This window comes from Cupressus sempervirens, chromosome 3 (genome assembly GCF_028749045.1).
Source record: "Cupressus sempervirens isolate cs-2001-9-10 chromosome 3, ASM2874904v1, whole genome shotgun sequence".
NCBI lineage: Eukaryota > Viridiplantae > Streptophyta > Pinopsida > Cupressales > Cupressaceae > Cupressus > Cupressus sempervirens.
This window is the reverse complement of record NC_143120.1, coordinates 13,901,289-13,923,569: the sequence shown is the minus strand read 5'-3', so window position 1 is coordinate 13,923,569 and position 22,281 is coordinate 13,901,289. Positions and strand designations below refer to the sequence as shown.

The 22,281-nt window shown below is 33.7% G+C and overlaps 1 protein-coding gene across 2 annotated transcripts in view; it reads left to right on the top strand.

The window, feature by feature from the left end:
* The window catches only part of LOC149564498 (proline-, glutamic acid/leucine-rich protein), a 200,349-nt gene that overhangs the window by 159,953 nt on the left and 18,115 nt on the right, over positions 1–22,281 (top strand). For both annotated transcript variants that reach the window (XM_089818038.1, XM_089818040.1), the window contains exons 9-10: positions 376–563; positions 5,301–5,428. In XM_089818038.1, the coding sequence (XP_089674164.1) occupies positions 376–563; positions 5,301–5,428 (316 nt within the window). The remainder of the gene's footprint in view (positions 1–375; positions 564–5,300; positions 5,429–22,281) is intronic.

Sequence of the window (22,281 nt, the reverse complement as noted above, 5' to 3'; positions counted from 1 at the left end):
TACCATGAACTAAGTGGCGGATTATTCCTCTTTAGATCTGTTTGGCAGTTTAGCCTTTTTTTATCTGTTTGACAGTTGAATACAATGTTTTATAGACTAATTATGTCTATCATAATCAAATACATAACTAGAAAATATTATTAATAAGAAAATCTGTTTGACAGTTGCATACAGTGTTTTAAGGACTAATTATGTTTTTGATTATGACATTTTCTACCCTATATCTTTTAAGATTTAGTGGTTGCATTGTCATTATTGCTTTCAAATGGAGTTCATAATAAAAAAGATGTACTCTGTAAAATGGTTTTGTGGATGTTTCCTTTTCTATGGTTTTAACATCTGTGAATGATACATTTTCTTGCTTAATGTATGAAGGTGACCGTTCCACTTGGGCCACTTCTAGGACTTGTGTCAAGAATACTGAATGTGAATGGTTCTCTATATCAGCAATCTCTACCTCTTGGTATCAGCAGCCAACAACAAGCTCTTCTTTGCACTGAGCTTCCGGCATTGCACTCGTGTGCATTGGATTTACTTACTGCTATCATCAAGGGTGTCCGCAGGTGCTATATGATGGATATTTTTCACTTGTTTTAGTACTTCTAATTTATTTGATTTAGTTGAATGCTGTTTCTTTTATGAAGTGGGTCAATTTTGGGTGAATTCGAAGCTCTTTTTGAAAGCAATTGATCAGAATTAGTTTGCATGGGTTGTATTGCATGGGAGCTTAAGAAGCAGATGAACACCACCTAAGATTGCTTTGAAAAACTATATGGGCATTTCTTTAATAAAACAATTAATTTATCCCAGAAAATGAAAATTGGAAAATCTTATGTGCTTAAATTCATTAAATCTCTGCAATCAGAGATTTATAGCTTCAAAATCAAGAATGATTAATGCTCTGCAATGTGATAAAGGAGAATTTTATAAGCAACATTTCCTTTCTTGGTATATGAATTGGATTAATTAAGTCACCCCAGCTTTTCGTGACAGGGATAACAGGGAACAGAGGGATGTATTTTAGGGATGGGGAGAGAGGGAATACTTTTTTGCAGACGACAAGGAGATGACTATTAAAGAAAAGGGAATTTTTAAAAAATTATAGCAAATATCAAATATTCCTATGATATCATTTATAAGTCAATTGTGATATACATCATAGGACCTTAATACAATAATAATATTAGATTTCGATTGAGATTTTTATTTCATAGAAAGTGACAAATAAATTAAGTTTACGAAAATTTTAATTGCATTCATTGACAATGTGCATCCATATGATAAAAATATTTCAAGAAGATGCCCATACCTTGCAAGTTTCAATTACAAAATGACAAAAATAGAGAAATACAGAGTTGTCCCCGATCAGTATCTCCTAGTATTGCATCAAAATTGGAGTCTGAGTCACCGCCACCTCAAGAGGCTATCTTGTTCCAATCCAATGGAAGACCGAACAATACATCATGTCCCTCCTCATCAACTTCCGCAATATCTTTGGGATCAACATTCCAATTTGTGGCTGGAGTGTAATGATTCTTGGAGCAGGCACAATTCACAACAGCGTTCTTCTTAGATCATGTAGAGGTAAGCCTATCCCTCCTCCTCCTTAGATCATCTAGAGGTAAGCCTATCCCTCCTGACTGATTGCATTAGGCTATATGTAGACCAACTCCTCACCACAACAGATAAACTAGCAACTTGTGAAAGGAGTCAAGTGGTACGCATCATTAACTTTGGAGCATCCTTGCCATGTCATGTCCACCATCCAATGGGGTCGTGTTGAGCCAATCTAGCTCTATCCATCCTCACCTTTGGTCTATCGAATGCTGGGCCACAGATTCAAAAGCTAGACCTTGTACTCTTAAGTTTGCTAGACTCAGTTTATATTTTAAGGGCCTTAACCAAGCCTTCTTTCACCTCTTCATCATTAGATGTATTAAAGCAATATTTTATTATTTCATGGACATTTAGGAATATTTACTTTATTGAGTTTGTTTCTGTTTCAGACTTTAGTTTATGTTTGTTTCGTTTAGAAACGTTTTAGTGTAATTCCCTATATATGTGTTCTTCATCTTCATAAGTTGCATACACTTACCATTAATGGAATTGGAGTAGTGTTGCTAAACAAATGTGTCACTGTATAAGCTTCTTAAAAAGTTGACCTTGTGCACCTGACGAGCAGTTAAAACTGCACTAACAGTTGGAGAGATTGAATCTGGTCACAACCACATTGCAACCTTCCTTTGTGTTTGTGAGGGGCAGCTCTTTCGTATGATTGGGGTATTTGTAGTTTATTGTACTTTTCACCTGAAAGTATAAGGAGACAAAATAGAACTAAAGAAAATAGATAACGTAAACCTTAATAGTAGACATACGAATACTAGTCGAGATTCATACGAAAAACTAAGGTATTCTAATACATTCACAACAAGATACTAGGAAATGAATGCATTTTGCCAAACCAATTACATAAATCATAAAGACTATTGGATTCCATCACTACATAAAGAGATTACCAAATTGACATACAAAAACTTAGTAATAACAAATCATGAACACATTCGAAACATACGACGGAATGCACTCTTTATTATATCTTTGAAGACATACAGATTCAAAGACACTTTTGGTACAAAATGTAAATCCAAAAGTCTACAAAGAATTTTTTTCTTCATGATATCCCCTTTGTCAAAACTCCATCCCTTTCTACATTGCAAATGAGCCTGTATTTGTAGACTCTCAATAACTACCTAGTAACCACTTAGCATAACTAGCTAACCACTTTTTTGTAACTCATTAGGATAGCTTCCTAACTAATTCCTATAACTACTCGTGATAACTATCTAAGGTGGTTACTTGAGACAACTCCTTAAAATAACTACCTTTTTGAACAAGTTGGGATTTTCCTTGTTAATGTTTTATAGCTTCTGTTGGATAAAATATAAGATGTAATCATAAAGATTAACTCTTTGATTAAACATGCACGCACACACACACAGAGATATATATATATATATAATTGTGTGGTTAATATGTAATCTTATAATATTCTATATCTATAAATGGTCTCTAATGTACATATACATTTATAATCATAATATTTACTTATAAAGATTCAACATTTAATTGATTTTCATGTCTACTAGACACCTATGTTCGGGCATGATGTGTGTACCAATGATAAGGGTGATTGTTGTGTATTTGCCTTGGGGTGTCTGCATCGGTTTATTACACTTGACTAATGCTTAAACTGCAGATGATGTTGCACATTGTTCGAGGTGATTACGAGGTGTTGTGTTGACTTCTTATACTAATCGTGGTCAATATTTCTAACCTTGCTCATAACGATTTGTGAGCTGAATGTTGGTTAATTTGTGGGGTCGCATTTCATTAGTTTGGGGACATATTTAATCTGCGCCAAACCCCGGCTTTGTTATTAGACATATTTAACAAGCAGTCTGATTAAGCCAGACTTGAGAGCATCCGTCAAATAAAGAGATTCATATAAATACTTCTATATTAAGGTGGCCGCAAATTGGAGACATTGATCATTTCAAAGTTTATTGATATAATATTAAAGATATATATATATTGGAGTATATTGAAAGATATTTACATAAATAGAATATATATATTGAAGGATATTTATATAAGTTAAATTTAAATGTAAATCTAATTGAGAAGTTCAACATACCTAACTATTACAATGACAATCATAAAATCCAAAACTCAAGTTCAGTTACAAAGAGTGACATATGTCACTTTTTACATAATGATGATTTGCATTGTAGCATTGGAGGAGGAAAACATTATTGATCTTGTTGATGTAGTTCCCATCTTTTTCTTCTTGTTTGTCATTTCACCGCTTGAGTACTTGAAAGTGCCAAAGAGGTAGTTGTCGGTGACATGTGAACTTGAATATCTATCTTTCCCATGTCGTGGTAGATCCTTTTTGTGCACATTTGTAAGTACAACATTTCATGAGATAATATGTCATTAAGGTGTGCTATCCAGTTATTTTTGTTTCTCTGTCTATGCCTTCACAAACATTAACCAATGCATTGCCATCTTCAATGTCTGACAAATAGCCTAATATATTTTCTGTTTAATGAGTATTTACAACATTGTGCATATCCTATGATTATTGTGATTGCAACATTCGACATATTCTATTGACCTTTTCATATGCTTTGTGCCTACTTCCGACATGTTGGTGGTGAATTTTATGACCCTTTCTCCTTGTTTCCATGAAGTAAAATAAATGTCTTGAATTTGAAAATGCTCTATCACCTTCATTCACCAATTTCTCATTCATCAATCCAATTTCAAACAAAAACAAGTTGTGACATTTTTAAGATCCCACTTGAAGAGTAGTGGTTGATGTGCATGACTCATATATTATCTTCAGTCACCAAGAAAATACACCCACACAAACAACTTACACCCAGATCGCATCTTGGCTCAAAATGCATATTGCTTCAAAGATTTTCAGAGTTTTCTTGCAAAATTTATTTTGGGCGCAATCGATATCCATTTCATTTCATTTCATTTTTGAGATGAAATCTCCACAAATCTCGACAAAAAAATCTCTTTCAACATGCACTGTCCCAAGCTTCCACTTAAGTCTCCAGTCTTTTTCCAAAGTCCTGTTTTGGCATGGGTAGGGAAAAGAAGCAAACCATAGTTATAAAATTCAGATATTGTCATCCAAAGAGAACTTTCTGATAAAATTTTCTGAACATTTTCATAAATTTATTTTGTAACATATGTTTTTGTACAGATGAACCCAAAACGAATTCGAACCCACGTCAAGAAAACATCAAATGAATTTTGATCCCGATTCTTGAACCTGCACCCCAATCCAAACTGGAAACTTAGTATTTTTTAGCTAAATGAAATAAATTCGCCTGTTCCATATTATCTGTCTGAGTAATGTGCCTGCTTTTAGTAATTTCAAATAATAAAAATAGTGGAGAGAATTACATGGTCAGAATTCACTTAAATTTTTTGTTTGGACTTTACGATAAAGTTTCTTGTTTTTTCTTTTTACATGAATCACATCATTTCAGTGATATTGTTGAAAGTGATCTGTTGTACGATTCTTTCTTATTATAGATTGCTTATTTATCAAGTTTTGATTGGTGTGCTTTCTAGGGTTTGATTCCTTGTAACTGTTGATTATAATATTTGACTCGCCCCTTTTATTTTCTCAGTTGGATTTAGTATTTATGCATAACAGTTTTGGTTTTTGAAAACTAGTGGATCAGAAAAGCTGATATAAGATGGCTATTGATGTGCAGTCAACTGTTGCCTCGTGCAGCAACTATTGTGAGACTCATAACTGAATACTTCAAGCATTGTAAATCTCCAGCCCTAAGAGTTAAGCTATATCGTAACGCACGATACCTACTTATTTCAATGGGAGTTGGTAAGTCATTTTTTAAAAATCCCTTAAAACTTTTTACCATTTTTTTTTCTCCTCCCTTTTGACATTTTCAAAATTCTCATCTTCCGTTGGGAACTGTAGTGTTAAGTGATGATTGATCACATTCTTTAGGGGAGTGCTATTATGATTACATTGTATTTTTGTAAAGTTGCAGTGTAATGCTTTGTGTTTTTAAAATTAGCGTGATTATAACTAGAGAATTTTCTTCCCATTAGCAGCATAAGAGTAAACAAGATGTCGTAAGCATCAAAATCCAGATAGTACTAATGGTTGATCCATATGCCGTGTTTCTAGATGCTCCATATGGGAGCTCATCTTGAAGCTATAAGACATTTGTCTGAAATTGGCATCAAGATTAAACTTAATTGACATAGTTACTTGTCGTTGTAGAGAAAAGCATTTTCAGAAAAGATAAACCACTTTGCTTCACTTTTTATATTAACAATAAACACAGATGGTATACACTAAGAAATTTTTTGATTCTTGATTATTGATGATATATATTTTGTCGTACTCTTTTCCATATATTTAGGAATTTAGAATTTTAGGGTGAAGGCACTATAACTGTAGAAAAAAAGATAATAGTCAATTGGGCGTTAATGCAAATGACAGCATCCAACAAGTGGATAATATAACTTGACAATTTCATATTTTTGATGGCTTATACCTGAAATAAAATTAGTTTGAATAATTTGGCTGCATAGCTCTTTCGCTGTAGAATTTTATTGCAAACTGTGATGTTGACATCCTCAAGATGACTTTGCAGCAACCTGAATGCAGACCAGAAGTTGACAGGTATTCTGAAACGTGTCACTTGGCCTTCAAAACAGCCCCAACGGCCCTTTGATGTAATCACAACCTCTGACACTTGATGCAGCCTTCCAAGAAATTCATTGCTGTGAAAATGAATCCACGGCCTTTTAGTAACTCCAACATTGCCTTGCCAACACCTGATCTGCCAGAAGAAAACCCAATGCAGCCTGTAGGTAATGTTACAATCTGCTAGAATTCCAGACGCCCAAACCCCAATTACTTGCAGAAATAAAGATGAACACCTGCTCCAAATTTACTCCTGAATGACAACTTCAATTGCAGCAATATGTGTGATAATATCAAGCACAATTCATTGGCAAAACTCAACCAATTCAAAGTGACAAAATTTGATAGGCATTTACAATTTCCTTCAACCAACTCATCTTCTCAAAACCCCGGAATATTCCAACACAAATTTCATCAAATATCAATAAGCAAGAAGAGTGAATAAATCAAATCTAGAGGCTTGCTTTTATAACAATTAAGCCCAAAATTTTCTTCAACACACAGCTATTAGCTTCTTCCATACACTTTTCGCTTAAATGCAAACTTTTCTTTTTGGTTGCATATTTAAATTTTGAAATATAATTACTGCATGTACCTTTTAACTAATACCTTGGCATAGGCTTCCATGAATTAATTAAATAAATGACCCCTTCCAATGATGACTCAACCCTCAAGTGAAATTATAAAGTTAAATTATGACTTTATAATAAGTCATTTATTGATTTAATAGTAAGTTGGCTACTAAAATAATAGTAAATCCCAAAATACATCCTTTTGACATATTGGATGAAACACGAGTTATACCAATTATCTCCCCACGTGACCAAATGCACTTTTTAAAATAAAAAGGTTCCCTCTCAATCATCACTAGACTTGCCATAAATAGTAATAACATGAAACTAAACCCAAACAAAGTCCAACTGAGTCAAACAAACACCAATCTAGAACATATTGAATTGTGAAGAAGACAAGACCCTCCCATACTCAAGCCTTTGCCTCAGAAGACCCTCTATCCACAATAATTAGCCTACAAGCCTCAAAATCTGATGCTAGCTAAAATGAGGATATTATAGTTTGCCCTACCTACGATTGGTTGCTCCCAAGCAATCCCCGATCAAAAATTAACATTACAATTCACTCGGATACTATGGATAAAACTGAGTAATGTTCCTGTGATTACTAAGTGGCTCCTATAACATCATCACCAGTACAACTGATTGAACCTGCCAAACTAAAGCAAATTTGACTGTAGATGTCACAAGAGTGAATATCTCAAAGGGAAGCAATTTGGTAAGCTGACAAATTTTTCTTCCCCAAACTACGCAAAGTGAGCCACCATACATACTATTTGACATGTGTGCAATTGAATTGTGCATCTAAAAGAGATCGTGTACACGAGTGTCAAAAACACAACTATATGTACTTGACACCACACATCCCAAAACTCTCTAGGAGCTCTGCTTGAAACCTCAATGCACTAGAAGGATCCCAAACATTGAACAAAAGCTTGCCTAGAAGAACATCCTTCAACATTTGGTTCTCAAATTTGAACTCAACATTACCAAGCCCAAAGTAGTGAAGCCAATCAACAAGACTCGACCAAACTGCAGTACTAACCATGTCACCACTAGGGACCCAAAGCACACTGAATGCACATCCATCTTTACTATGGAGATTAGAACATCTAAAAGTGGTAATATCACTAGCACCATCTCCATCCTCTTCAAGGCTCCCATGGATGTGCTTACTCTACAAGTGATACAACTTGCAGCCACTAATCCCATCTACAACACATGGCAAATACTGTAATGTCCCTTCTCCTAGCTTGAGTATTTGATGCTTAAAACCTATGACTATTGTTATATATGGAAAAGAATGCATAAACATATCTTAGTATGAAACAATTGTTAGTCATTAACAAGATAAATAATTATGAAATAATCTGAATACTGATTCCCATACTAAACCCACCTCATCCTTAGTAGAAGGTTCTACTCAGATTTACCTAACTCTCTAATGAGAATTACTCTTAGACAACCATCATGTTAAGAGTGCCTTCTAAGACCTTGGGGATCTCTATTAATGAGTGAACTCATGAACAACACATACTTGGCAGAGATCCCACCTCTAACCTAGCCTCTTGTCTCTTAACATATGCATATGATTTACCACTAGAATATATATTGTCTGTAAGAGATTCTTTACAAATCTCGTTATGGGTTCCAATTTGGAATTCCACCATTCAATCAAGAATATCCTCTAATCTTTGAGTTCTCTTAACAAAAATTTGACATTCTAATGAATGCTCTCTACCAAGTTCTTACTTGGTCTCACTGTGAACTATAAGGTTCTCATCCCAAGCATGATTACCAATCCATGATTAATAATACCAAATGATTCTTATTTATTTTTGAAATGAAAATATCAAATGAACATACCTCTGGTTCCCTTAGTTCTGCAATGTATAATCCTTCACATAATATATTTTATTTTAATTCACAACATTCATTCAATATATATTAGTTAAGTTCTTTTACTTTCTCTACTTCGATGGTTTTGCAACCCAACTCTCTTGGGTATAATTGTTTTTCAATCCTCTCATATTTATTTGTCATCCGTCTCCTTTCGAAAAGTCACAACCCTTAATAATCACAATCCTTTCGAAAAGTCGCAACACGTCATAATCACAACCCTTTCGAAGAGTCACACGCTTTATAATTACAACCTTTTTGAAGAGTTGCAACTATTCATAATTACAAACCTATCAATGAGTCACATTCTTTCATTGTTTCAATCATAGATGGACTACTGGCAGAGTACTCTCCGAGTTGCAAAAACTAGCCGAGTTTTTTGGCTTCGCAAGTCTTTATTGTTAGTTTTAGAGGATCGCTGCAAATGTACTAAGCACTGTCATAATGTTGGGAATGCGTTTTCCAAATGGCAGCGTCCTCTTGTAATTGTATGAGGAATAAACCAAGAGAAGAGACATGACCCTTTATGAGACATGTCTATTCATCAATATAATTAATATAATGGAAAACTTAATTAAAGTTGCATGTGTATATATATGTGTGTGTGTGTGTGTAATTATATTAATTTCTCTTTGATCTCACAGGTTTATCCTACTAAAGCTACCAAAACATCAACATTCCCTCTTAGCTAGGGAGGATAAACACAGGATGCGTATTACAGTTTACACCATTGGTAATATTAGGTATGACAAATTTTAAAGATATCTTTGATCAGAAGATATCCAACTTTTTGATATAACATATGATATCAAGAGTATTGGCCTTCAGAATATCAACATATGATATTCACCAAAACTCTGAGTAATGGTCTCTAGAATATCAACACTTGATATTCACCATGTGCTCAATAAGGCAATGGTCTCCAGAATATCAACATATGATATTCACCATCTTGATGTCACATTTGAATATTGTTCTCCAAAATAACAATATATGATATTCACCAAATACTCTTTTTGAGTAAATGGCCTTAAGAATGTTGAGATGCAAGATATTCACCAAGTACTGTGAATAATGATCTCCTAAACATCAACTTGCATGATATTCACCAAGTGCTTCGTGTAATGGCCTGCCAAACATCAATTTGCATTACATTCAACATGTAATAGAAAATGTTTATAAGGTATGTACACATGCATTCTCATAATGCATACCATATAAACATCCACCATGCAAAGTATAATCTATCATGATCTGCATAGACATCGTAAAATATCCATCATAATAGAAAATTAAGTTATTGTAAGATTGTCACCTTTCAATAACTTATGCAAATACAAGTGATAATCATTTGGAAGTCGTCACATCCTAATGATGTACACAAGGAGTAGGCTGGTGTAGTAGCACCCATAAAAAAGGCACAATAAGAGATTCCATGAGCATAGAAGACATTTAATTACTCATCATGATCTTTCAAATGTATTTTGAATTTATTTGATTCAATGTGTAAGGCTAAATAAAGCCACTTGTAATAGGTTGTCAAAGTTGTCTAATATGGTCAAATTATATAAATAAACTCATGGAAGGGAAAAGTGTCAAAAATGTCATGTATAGACTATTTTGATATGTTAGTAGGAGTTTTATAAAGTTTAGATGTCATTTGTAGAAAAGTACAAAAGTTGTCAAATATGTAATAAAATATTGTCATAAATGTGAATATGAAAAAGTTGATGTAAGAGAGAAGATGAAAGGTCATAGGAGGTAATTAATTAGTTATAGAACTTGAAAAGTCTTTAAAGTATCATGTATTGGTCATGATTTTCAGAATGTAATGGCTGCAAAAGGTGAAAGAAGCATTGGAATAAAGAGAAGGTTGTAGTTGTGAGTTTTATGACAATTTTCTGTGTAAATTTCTAGAAATCCGACTGTTGTTTCTATTGGTACAAATTCATATGAAACGATATAGACCTCTAACTTATATTTTTGGAAAGGTATTTGAATTAGCTTTCATTTGGTTTTGGTTTGGTCAAATTTTATGAAGTTTTACAGAAGTTATGGCTGCTTTGGTGGTTGCAGGTCTGAATTTTTCCTAGTTTGTTGATTCAGTTATAAGTTTGCAAAGTGTGTAATATTGCCCTGATAAGTCATGATGTTGTGATTATGTAATTTGTGAGTCCTTCTACCACTTGCATCAAATTGGTATCGGAGCTCAGCAAAAGGTTCGGGGAAAGGTGAGTTGTGAATTTGTGTTTGTTGTGACAGGTTGAGAAGAAAACTTGTAGAGTGGCCAAAAGACTAGGTTGAGTGGAGAGAACCTAAATAGGAGAAGATGGTCACTTGAGGAGATTTATCTCATGATAAGAGGATACTATTAGATGCATGGGTTTCATATTGAAATTTAAAAAAAGAAAAAGAAAAAAGTAAGAGGCAAAGAAAAAAGAGGAGAAAAAAAGAAAAGAGAAGAGGAAGCTAGAATAAAGCAAGAGATAGAAGAGGAAATAAGATTCCTAATGAAGGAACTTAAAAAGGGGGAAGAAAATTTAGAGAGACTAAAAGAGGAATTGAAGAAAAATATGAAAAAGGAAAATAGTGATTTGGAGCAGCCATTCATTGATGCTGATGTAAAAAGCTTGCAACATATAATTATTGATGAACCTTATGATGAAAAGGTTCTTGAAGATAGGAAAGAGGTTGAAGTGGTAGTTGTTGATGAGCCTTGTGATGAAAAGGTTCATAAAGATGGAAAAGAGATGGATGTGATGGTTCTTGATGGAACCAAGAGATGGCATATGAAGATAAGAAAGAAGGTGGTATGGCCTATCAAAAGGTTAATAATTGTAGCAAGGAAGAGGATTCATGATGTAACCAAGAGGAGAAAGATGGCTCAAATAGTGATGAATTTGTCTACAAGCATGGAGATATTGCAACATAAAGACATTGGAAAAAAGGATGCAAAGGTATCTATAGTGAACCAAATTGATGAATTGATATATGGTTAATTACCATTTATTTTTTCTAATCCATTTATTGCAAGTTTGCAGGAGTTTTACTTGAATTCTTATGCGGAAGGTGTTTATGAAGATATGAAAATTGACTTGGGTACTTGGGCAAGAGTACAACCAACAAATATCAAAGAATTGGAAGACAAGAAAGAAGGACAATCCAAGGGACTTGGATTTTTTGTCCCTGGGAGTATGGTGCAGTAGCACCCATAAAAAAGGCATAATAAGAGATTCCATGAGCATGGAAGACATTTAATTACTCATCATGATCTTTTAAATGTATTTTGAATCTATTTGATTCAATGTGTAAGGCTAAATAAAGCCATTTGTAATAGGTTGTCAAAGTTGTCTAATATGGTCAAATTATATAAATAAACTCATGGAAGGGAAAAGTATCATAAAATGTCATGTATAGTCTATTTTGATATGTTAATAGGAGTTTTATAAAGTTTAGAGGTCATTTGTAGAAAAGTACAAAAGTTGTCAAATATGTAATAAAATATTGTCATAAATGTGACAATATGAAAAAGTTGTTGTAGGAGAGAAGATGAAAGGTCATAGGAGGTAATTAATTAGTTATAGAACTTGAAAAGTCTTTGAAGTATCATGTATTGGTCATGATTTTCAGAATGTAATGGCTGGAGAAGGTGAAAGAAGAATTGGAATAAAGAAAAGGTTGTATTTGTGAGTTTTATGACAATTTTCTATGTAAATTTCGAGAAATCCGACTATTGTTTCTATTGGTACAAATTCATATGAAACGATACAGACCTCTAACTTATTTGTAGAAAGGTATCTGAATTAGCTTTCATTTGGTTTTGGTTTGGTCAAATTTTATGAAGTTTTGCAGAAGTTATGGCTGTTTTGGTGGTTGTAGGTTTGAATTTGTCCTAGTTTGTTGATTCGGTTATAAGTTTGCAAAGTGTGTAATATTGCCCTGATAAGTCATGAAGTTGTGATTATGTAATTTGTGAGTCCTTCTACCACTTGCATCATAGGCCCATTAAAATCACAGTCATGAGGTATATTTATCATAGTTTAAAAAACCCCTGAAATATCGCCAATCTCGCGATATATCGTGCAGCAAATACCTTGCCGAATATAACGTAGTAGAAACTGGCAACGAAAAATTGCAAAAAATCACGTCATTTATTTCGAGATATCGTGCGTTAAAACCCAAAAAATCGCAGAAGATATTGTTGAAAAGTTAGGGCGGGATATTTTAGGTTTGATGTCGTGTTATAAATTTCCAACTCTCATTTGTTTCATTCCAACCCTAATCGATCATTTGTCTGAGTTTCTTTGGTCTCCACGACATTGTTATTTGTTTGGACCCTATTTGTCTCCGCATGATAGTGGTAGAGGGTCGGCGGTTGACTTTGATTTGTCTAGACTTTGCATCCGACGAGAGCTAGTAGACTATAGAGGTGTTTATCGGCATTTGACAAGCATTATATTGATTTTACTGTTTCTTCATTCTTGCATCGATTTGGACTGTTTTAAACTTTTTTGGTAGCACTTCCCAGGTATGTATTGTTTTACTATTTTGTAAATTGTTTTTAAATTTTAATATATTTCGTTGATAAGTTTTGTTTAACATTTAATTTATTTTATAAAAGTAAAATCAAAATATAATATATTTTGGTAAATAATTAAAAACTAAAAATACATAATAGATTGTTTTAACTTTTAAATTTCCTATGAATTTTACTATATTTCATTAATTTCTAACATATTTATAATGCATTTTAATAGATTTTGGATTTATAATATATATTAATAGATTTGTATTAGATTTTAAGAAATTTTATTTTTCAATAGGTGTTAATAAATTTATAACAGTATTTTAATAAATTTATTGAATATTAAATTTGATTTATTGTAAATTTAGAAGCTTTCTAATTATAATTGGTTATTTTTTGTGCTACAATGGCTGGTGGCAGAGAGGACTCTTTATGGAAATATGGGATCCGAGGAGCAAACGAAGGACAAATCCAATCTATCTTTTGCCATAAGCATATGACTTCAAGTGTAAGCCAATTGAAATACCATCTCGCAAAGATTCCAAACAATGATATTTCACCATGTGATAGATGTCCGAAGGAGGCTTCAAGAGAGGCTTTGACAAGCCTTCAAGAATTTGCACAAAATAAAGCAGCAAAAAAGAGGACATTCGTGGCAATGGCAGCCTCATTGGGGACTTTTAGTTCTACAAGATCACAAACAAGTGGAGAGGCTTGATATTGAAACTTGAACCTGATATGGATCCCTAATTGATATTAAAACTTGAACTTAAGATGTGTTGAAAAGTTTTAGTTTCACAGAGTTTGACTTCTATATGCATAGAACGTATTTATAATCTAATGTTTCACTTGTTTCTTGGTATATGATTCGATCACTATGATAATTTACTAAGTTGTAGTTGCTATAGATTTTTTTTTTTACTCAAAACTTTGATTAATATATGGTGGCTATCTCAAATCATTATATGTTCTACAAATTTGGTGTTTGTGAGTTTTTAAGAAATTGTATATTTTCAAATGTTCGATAAAAGTGCCGATTTATTGCTAAAATTTTCGCTGAGTTTTTGCCGATTCCAATATTTTCAAAAAAATTGGGCTAGACGAGATATTGCCGAAACCGAGTTTTTAAACTATGATATTTATGAATCACAGTCCTTTTGACTGCTATAATTTATTGATCACTAGAGAATCCAGCACAACTTGGTTTACTCCCTTTGAAGTTTGAATCAATATGATCAAGATCACAGAAGGTTGACTGAATCATATCTTCTATCTACTCCCTCTCTTTCAAGGTTGCCTCTAATGAAATGTCATACTCCCTCTGAATCTCAATCTCCCTCTTCCTAGAATAACATTCTTGGAGGAAAATATCAAGGCACATAGCTCTTATAATATGTATTGAAAGTAGAAATAAGAATAATTCTACATAATAATAAATATTATTCCAATAAAATATAGATAAATATATGTACATATATTCAATCTTCTATATATATATATATATATATATATATATTTTACTCTATATTCTCAACATATTATACCCTTATTAATTTCACTTAAAATGATCACAAAAAGAAATAGAAATAATACTGGACATAACAAAAATACTTCTCTCATTTAAAATGTATTATATGGACAGACCCAATTCAATTTTGATCTTTTCTCAAACCTTAGAGGATGTGAGGGCCCATGGTTACTATTCTTGCGACTTATCTAAATTCTACCTTCGATCTTATCATGCCCGATCACCTAATTGAAGGTCGATACGGATTAATTTTTGGTCTCTTTTTATATAAGAAAATATCCTTCACAAAGGATTATTCCTTTACACACCCAAAGTGCCACGTAACCTCTCTTTAATATTTTTTGACGATATCCTTTTTCCTTTATTATAAATTACTCGCGAGTTTATGATGAGTAGCATAAATGCTCTTCAATATCTCAGATTTAGTCAACTAATGTTTAATTAATCAGTCTTCATTAGGTATAGAAGAAATGATATGCAAGATGAACTTCCCTTGTAGCTTCATATTTTGATTATATTTCTTTAGTGAGTGCCAATAAAAATAACTTTCAAATACCAATCTTGTTAATTATAATATGAGTTTTTTGTTATGTGTAATGTTTCGAAGGCGAACTCGGCCTGAACGTGATCTCGATCCGAATATAATATCAGCCCAAAGGGGGTTTCATCTTGAAGGGGATATTTGTCTGGGGGCAATCGCGACCCAAAGGGGATCGACAATCTCGATCCGAAGACAATCTTGACCCGAAGGCAATGATTTTCGGAAGGGTGTAATATTTTGCTCTCGGTTGCATGTTGCTTGATACCCAAACCTAGAAGTAAGCTTTAGAAACTTTGAAACACAATCCAATGATGTTTGTACGGTATGAGATGTGTTGGCCGAACAGTTGTCTTGGTTGACCACATGTTAGTATGGAATGCTCAAGATTGACCGAGTGTAGGGGAGGAGACATCTCTGTCGATGACAGGCCGTACGGTAGGTGTGGAGGTAGTTTGTACGGTGTTGGTTGGATGACTGTATGGTGGCTAAGTTTGGCCGTGGGAAGATGGTCGTACGATAGCCAGGTGGTCAGGTCAAGTCTAGCCATGGCAAGATGTTCATATGGTAGTACGATAGTCTGAGTGTGTGAGGGTGAACGAAATGGAGGTCCATGGGTAGGTGGCTGTACGGTAGTAAGGTAGCTGAATGTGTGAGGGTGAATGGATTGGATGTTCGTAAGGTGGAGCAGAAATGGATCCCTATGATTTGAGAGGTACAAGTGGTCGTACGGTGGAGGGAGCAGGATGATGCCACAGATTGAATTCCAATTTGTGATGCCAAAACAATGTGAACAATATATTTGCGAAACTTGTCAATTAATGCCAATACATGTATTTGCAATCCAATTCTAGATATATAGATATAGGTATTTGCAAACAAAGATGGTGCGCAGATTTGCCAGAGCCGAGTAAGCAATGCAGAGACAGAATAGGGTGAGGGTTGAATCCCACCAAAACCGAGATATCTAAGTAGGGAAGATCTTTCACTTTTGAAATGGCGAACAACAGAGAATCCCAATTGGAATTCGCAGTACAGAGAAAAGTATAATCCAAAATGCCTGCCAACTGCTACCTGCATGTTGTGCTTAAATACCCTTCGGAGGAACTCCCGAGGGTTCGCAAAGATTACACATGACAACACCTACAGAAACAATTAAAATAAAATGGGTCCAAGATATACTAAATCAATTGGAACCATAAATACAAATATTATTAACTTGGGCCCCATGTTAATTAATAAAGTAACTAATTAAAGGTCCTTCTATTATATTATTTAAATTCTAGGACCAATTAATTAATTAATTAAATTAAATTAAATTATTATATTAAAATTTGGGGACAGGACATTATGAGTAGTGATCAACTATTGTTGGAATTTAATCAATCTAGATTTTGAAGTTTCAATATTAATATTAGTATTTCCAGCCAATATCTCTCTCATATGATTTTTTAATTGACTTAGTTTTCACTCTTAGCATACTAACCATTTTGGCTTAAATATTATATCTCATCTAATTGCATTAAATCCTTTTATAGTGCCTGGCAAAACTTGTTGACTATAACATGTGTTTGGGGCTGAATAGTTATTGAAAGGTGACCTCCCCATTTGAGTGCAACTCAATGATGTATGGCGGTTGTAGTTCTTGTCTCTCTATCAACCTGAGATTTGCTGAACTGGACTCTCTTATGTATAATCATGTTGATGAAGTATCCCCTGATTTCTGTTTAGCCTGTAGGTGAACAGGAAAGAAACATATAATGATTTAACAAAGTAAAATACAATTCATTCATCAAATGCTTTCCGTACATAACAATGTTCCATCCAATGGTTGATGCCAAATACATAAGTGAAAGTTACATTTATAATATCCGATATGGTGCTAATGAAATGACACAACCGTGTTCGCACCAGTAACTGACTAACTACCCATTTTGCTAGACAACAATTTCTAATAGACAACTCCCGTGAATGGAGACCATTGTAGCACCAAATGTTGAATGTTATTGTATCCTATGACGAATTAGACATTGCTTTGTTTCCAACTTTAAGCATTGAATCTGCATTCATATTGCAGAGTTGGACATCTTCCAACCGCAGATCATTCTAGCATGGGTGTTCTTCTTCTTCTTGTCGCTGCCTTTCCTTATTATTTTTCTTCGTCCATTGACTGTACCTTTGTTTGGCAATATATGGTTTATACGCTGCCTGATTTTTTCCTCTCATTTTCTACTGTTTTGGGAGAATATTGAATGATTGAAGTAAGACGTGATATACTCTGGTGTTTCTGCCTATCGTTGTATATTTATGGACTTCTCTCCATTTTTTATTTCTTCATTCATCTCACTCCCATCTGCTCGTCTTATTCTTTTTCACATTCGCAACCTACTCTGATATCACGTTGGATTTGGAGGATTGCTACAAATGTACTAAGCATTGCCATAATGTTTGGTACGTGTTTTCCAAATGCCAGCGTCCTCTTGTATTTGTATGAGGAATAAACCAAAAGAAGAGACATGTCCCTTTACGAGACATGTCTATTCATCAAAATAATTAATATAATGACAAACTTAATTAAAGTTGTGTGTGTGTGTCTATATATATATATATATATATATTTCTCTTTGATCTCATAGGTTTATCTTAGTAAAGCTACTAAAATATCAACATTTATGAATTTTATTGGCACAAAAAACTTGCAAGATTTTTGTTTAAAACTCAGTCGTAGTTTTATAACAGCAGTTAAAGGAAAAAACCGACCCAAATCAATTTCATTTCTCATTTCTTCACTTGTATTTTGCTGAGGGGAAAAGTCTACCAAACACTTTCAAACAAATTTCGATCTATTTGAAGCGCACTTGAAACGGGTTTGAAGCACATTTGCAATGGGTATGGAGTGGAGTTTTTGAAGAGGATGACATCAATGATTTGAAGAGGCAGGCTATGGAAGAAGGCCTGAATTTGGTTTCACGTTGGATGACATTGAGTTGAATGAATAGTCACTGCTAGTTCCAAGAGAAGCTAGAGGCAGAGCTATATCTAGGATTGAGGACAAGCCGCAAACTGATTTAGACATATTGATCAAGAAGCCAATCATGCCCAGTGCAGACTTCTAAGATTAGACCCCCTAGTTCTACCTCTTCGTTTGTTTTTTTATTAGAAGTGAGAAGGGGAAGATGTAATTGGAATGATGTATTTACTTTTAGTTTTGCAGAAACTATTTACTATTTTTTTATTAGAACTGAGAAGAGAAAGATGTAATTGGAATGATGTATTTACTTTTAGTTTTGCATAAATTATTTACTATTTTGCGTCCAACCATGAGTCTTCCTCAGGGGAATGCAATTTTTTACCAACTTTGTGTTTAAATATATCTAGACTAAGCTTGTTTGTTTTGTGTTCTCATTTAATGACTCATTGGATGTATCTTCTCATTGAATTTTGCTTAAAAAAAAAAAACATTTCTAATTAAATTTAAGCAAATTTTTAAGTAGTCGAGTTTTTGCTGAATTTTGGGCGAGTTTTCCCCGAATTTATTTTTTAGACCTTGGCGAGTGTTTGGCTTTATTGAGTTTCCCAACTATGGTTTCAACCATTAGAAAAAGTGCCTTCCTTTTTTTCTTGTTGAAGATAATAGCTTCGTTCAGATTAGTGATAATCAATAGAATGATGGCAATAGTTTGCAAACTCTGCGAGTACTCTTAGAGTTGCCGAGTACTCTCATTATTTTTTGTTGGGCAAGTACTCTCAAGTTTAACTCTCACATATTTATAGATGTAAAAAAACGTAGGTAAAAATGTTGATGCAAGGAAAACACTAGATAAGATGCATTTTTCACATGATGTTACTGCTATAAAACTATGTGTTTTCTCTATTGAGATGTCAATTTATAATTTAATACAAATTTGCAATTGAATTCTACAAAGAATATACGTTTCTTTAAGAGATTTTAAATTTTAGTACTTACCGAGTTGCCGAGTTTTTCCCAAGCTTTAGTTGAGTATATGAAGAGTTTTTGTCGAGTTGAAAATTTTGGGCTTTCGAATTACTCTCCAAGTCCGAGTTTGCAAACTATGGAATGACCTATATATATAGTTATATATATATATAGTTATATTACTTGGAATAATATTGATCTTATTGAAATTGATTATTTCTTATATCAGATCATAGCGTCTCATGAATTCAAGGATATTATCGATCTACACTTGCAGATTCTATCTCTGAAATTGTTATTTTATGGTCTTCACATTTTGATCGTGTAATGTCCTCATTTTTTTGTCAACATTGGAGTTTCAGGGATTAGCCTATTATTGTGATCGTCGTAGGCTAATTATTGTGGATAGAGGGTCTTCTGAAGCAGTGGCTTGGCTTGGGAGGGTCTTGTCTTCTCCCCAATTGAGTAAGCTACAAGTTGGTTTTCATTTGGCTTAGATTTGTGTACTTACAATTTGTGGTAAGTTAGGTGTTGATTGAGATGGACCTTTTTCATTTTTGGAAAGTGCATTTGGTTACATGGAGAAATAATAGGTATGACTCCTATTTCAAACGACATATTTAAATGATGAGTATTTTGGGAGTTATTATATTTTTTAGTGGCCAAATTATTATTAAATCATTAAATGGCTTATTATAAAGTTATATTTAATTTTATAATTTCACTTAAGTTGAGGGTTGAGTCATCATTGGAAAGGGCCATTTATTATATATGCCTAAGCCAAATATCAAATATTTAAAGTGATGTTGTGCTGGAAAGTTTCAAGATTTGAGTTCTTTTGGGAAACTTTTGAAGTTTCTGAAGTTAGAGTTCTTTTGGAAACGTTTATCAAGAAAGCATTATAAATATGAGTTCATTTCATTGGAAAAAGCATGCTTGGGTATTCTAAGTATTGCAAATTATTGTTGAGGTATAATAATTTGCCTATAGCTTCTCTACTGTGTTAATCTGTATTTGAGAAGAGATAAATGCTGAAGAGCTGTCTTAGATTTGAAGAGTTTCATTGCATGTGCATGCAAATCAATTGAATTACTTGCAATTTTGCTTGAGGAAGAATTGGAGAATTCACTCAAGGTTGTCGTTCCAATCTGTGATAGTGCTGGACTGTTTTGAAGACCTCCTATCTATCCTGAAGGGCCTGTATAATGTTTGGAGGCCTGCGACTGATTTCTTGGAGGTTGCATTGCAAGTTGGGAGCTCATGTTATGTTGAACAGGGGCTGCATTCAACTTCAGGTGGCCTGTAATTTATTTCCATTGAATTGTGAAGGGCTGTGCCAGCATTTGAGAGAGCGGCATTCATTATCTGCTGTGTAAGCATATATGTGGACATGCATCTAACTTCCAGCCTGGGGTTTTTGGTATTTTCAAATTCATATTTTATTTAAGAGTAGATTTGTAATCTGCAATTGGTATATTGTGAACATCAGTTCCAAGCAATTCATGTTGAAATTCTGATTTCATAACGAGCTTGAAAAATATATTTGCAATACATTTCAGAATTAGTGATTTTCCAGAATTTTAGTGTTCATTTGGCATCGCATATGCAAAATATTTCCTTGAAATCTGAACTGGCCATTATTATTCAGAAACTGCCTTTATCTTTTAACTTCTTGAGTGTGATAATTTGGTATTGGGAAAAAAAGCATGCCAATAGCACTTGAAATTCATATCAGTGATATTAAGTTGCTTGCCAAGTGTTTGAAGTAATGCTAGACAGTTGAATTATGAGGAAGCTAGAGTCATAACCGGCTGAGGGTTATTACAGATCGAGCAATGATCAAATGTTTGACTGAATGAAATCAGATTGAGGTCTGATTATTCTTCATTTCAGATTGGAAATATGATATATATTGGTTGAGTGCAAACTAATGGTAATCCTGATTAGTAATCGGGCCTTTTGTTTGGTAAACAAATAGCTACAAATGAAGGGGCATGTCATGAATGGACATGTCTCCACTTTGAGGAGACACGTCCATTCATGAACATGACTCTCCATTAATTATATGTACTGCCAAGAAGAGCATCGAAATCAATTAATGCTCTTCCCTTTGGAGTTCGGTGACTACAAATATCAGATTCAGAATTACTAATTAATATTCAGTATTTATCAATATTAAATTGTCACTTGCATACATATTTGCCAAAGACCAAATTCTGATTACTACCTGCAGATAAAGTACAGAGACTAGTAAGAATTATATTTTGAAAATTCGAATGATATATATAGCTCAAAGCTGAAATAAATCTGATCATATTTAACATGGTATCAGAGCGAGGTTAAGGAAAATCCGATTAGATTTGAGAGTTCAGATTACAGAGAATATAAATTCTATCTTGAAAGTATAATTTGGATTTTTTTTAGTCTGCATCAAGATCGAAATTGAATGACTCACTGATAAAGTTGAAGTTATAAATATCTGCATGCACATAATCTTCAGAACAACTTGACACAGATTCCATTTGAACCATCATTAAATTATAATCATAATGATCCTAGAGAGTATTATTTTTTGACAAGCAGAGTTTCAAATTCAGTAGAATGTCTAGCAAGTGAGACAAATTCTTTTTTGGGCCTCCTTGGCCTTCGTATCAATTGTCACAGTACGCAGAGAATATTATCTGTACTTTGAGAAGTTGTACATTCCAGAATCGGGTGGTCAAATCCCAGCTCTGTCATCTGAATCAAATCGGAAATCAAATCAGTGCCAATCCTACTATTCCCTGTAGTCGCATCAGAGAACTATATAGTCAGCATTGAACCAGGCAACTAGATCATTGCGGAACATCTGAGATTGTTGTATAAGCGATAAACATCTCCATGTGAATATCACAACCAAGGAATTCCATTTGAATGCAAATCTCTTGAATTGTGTTCTGTCCCGATTAAATCCATCTCAAATGCATTCAATACACCAGTCTAAGTTGATCTCAATCTCAGTGCAGCCATCTGGGCAT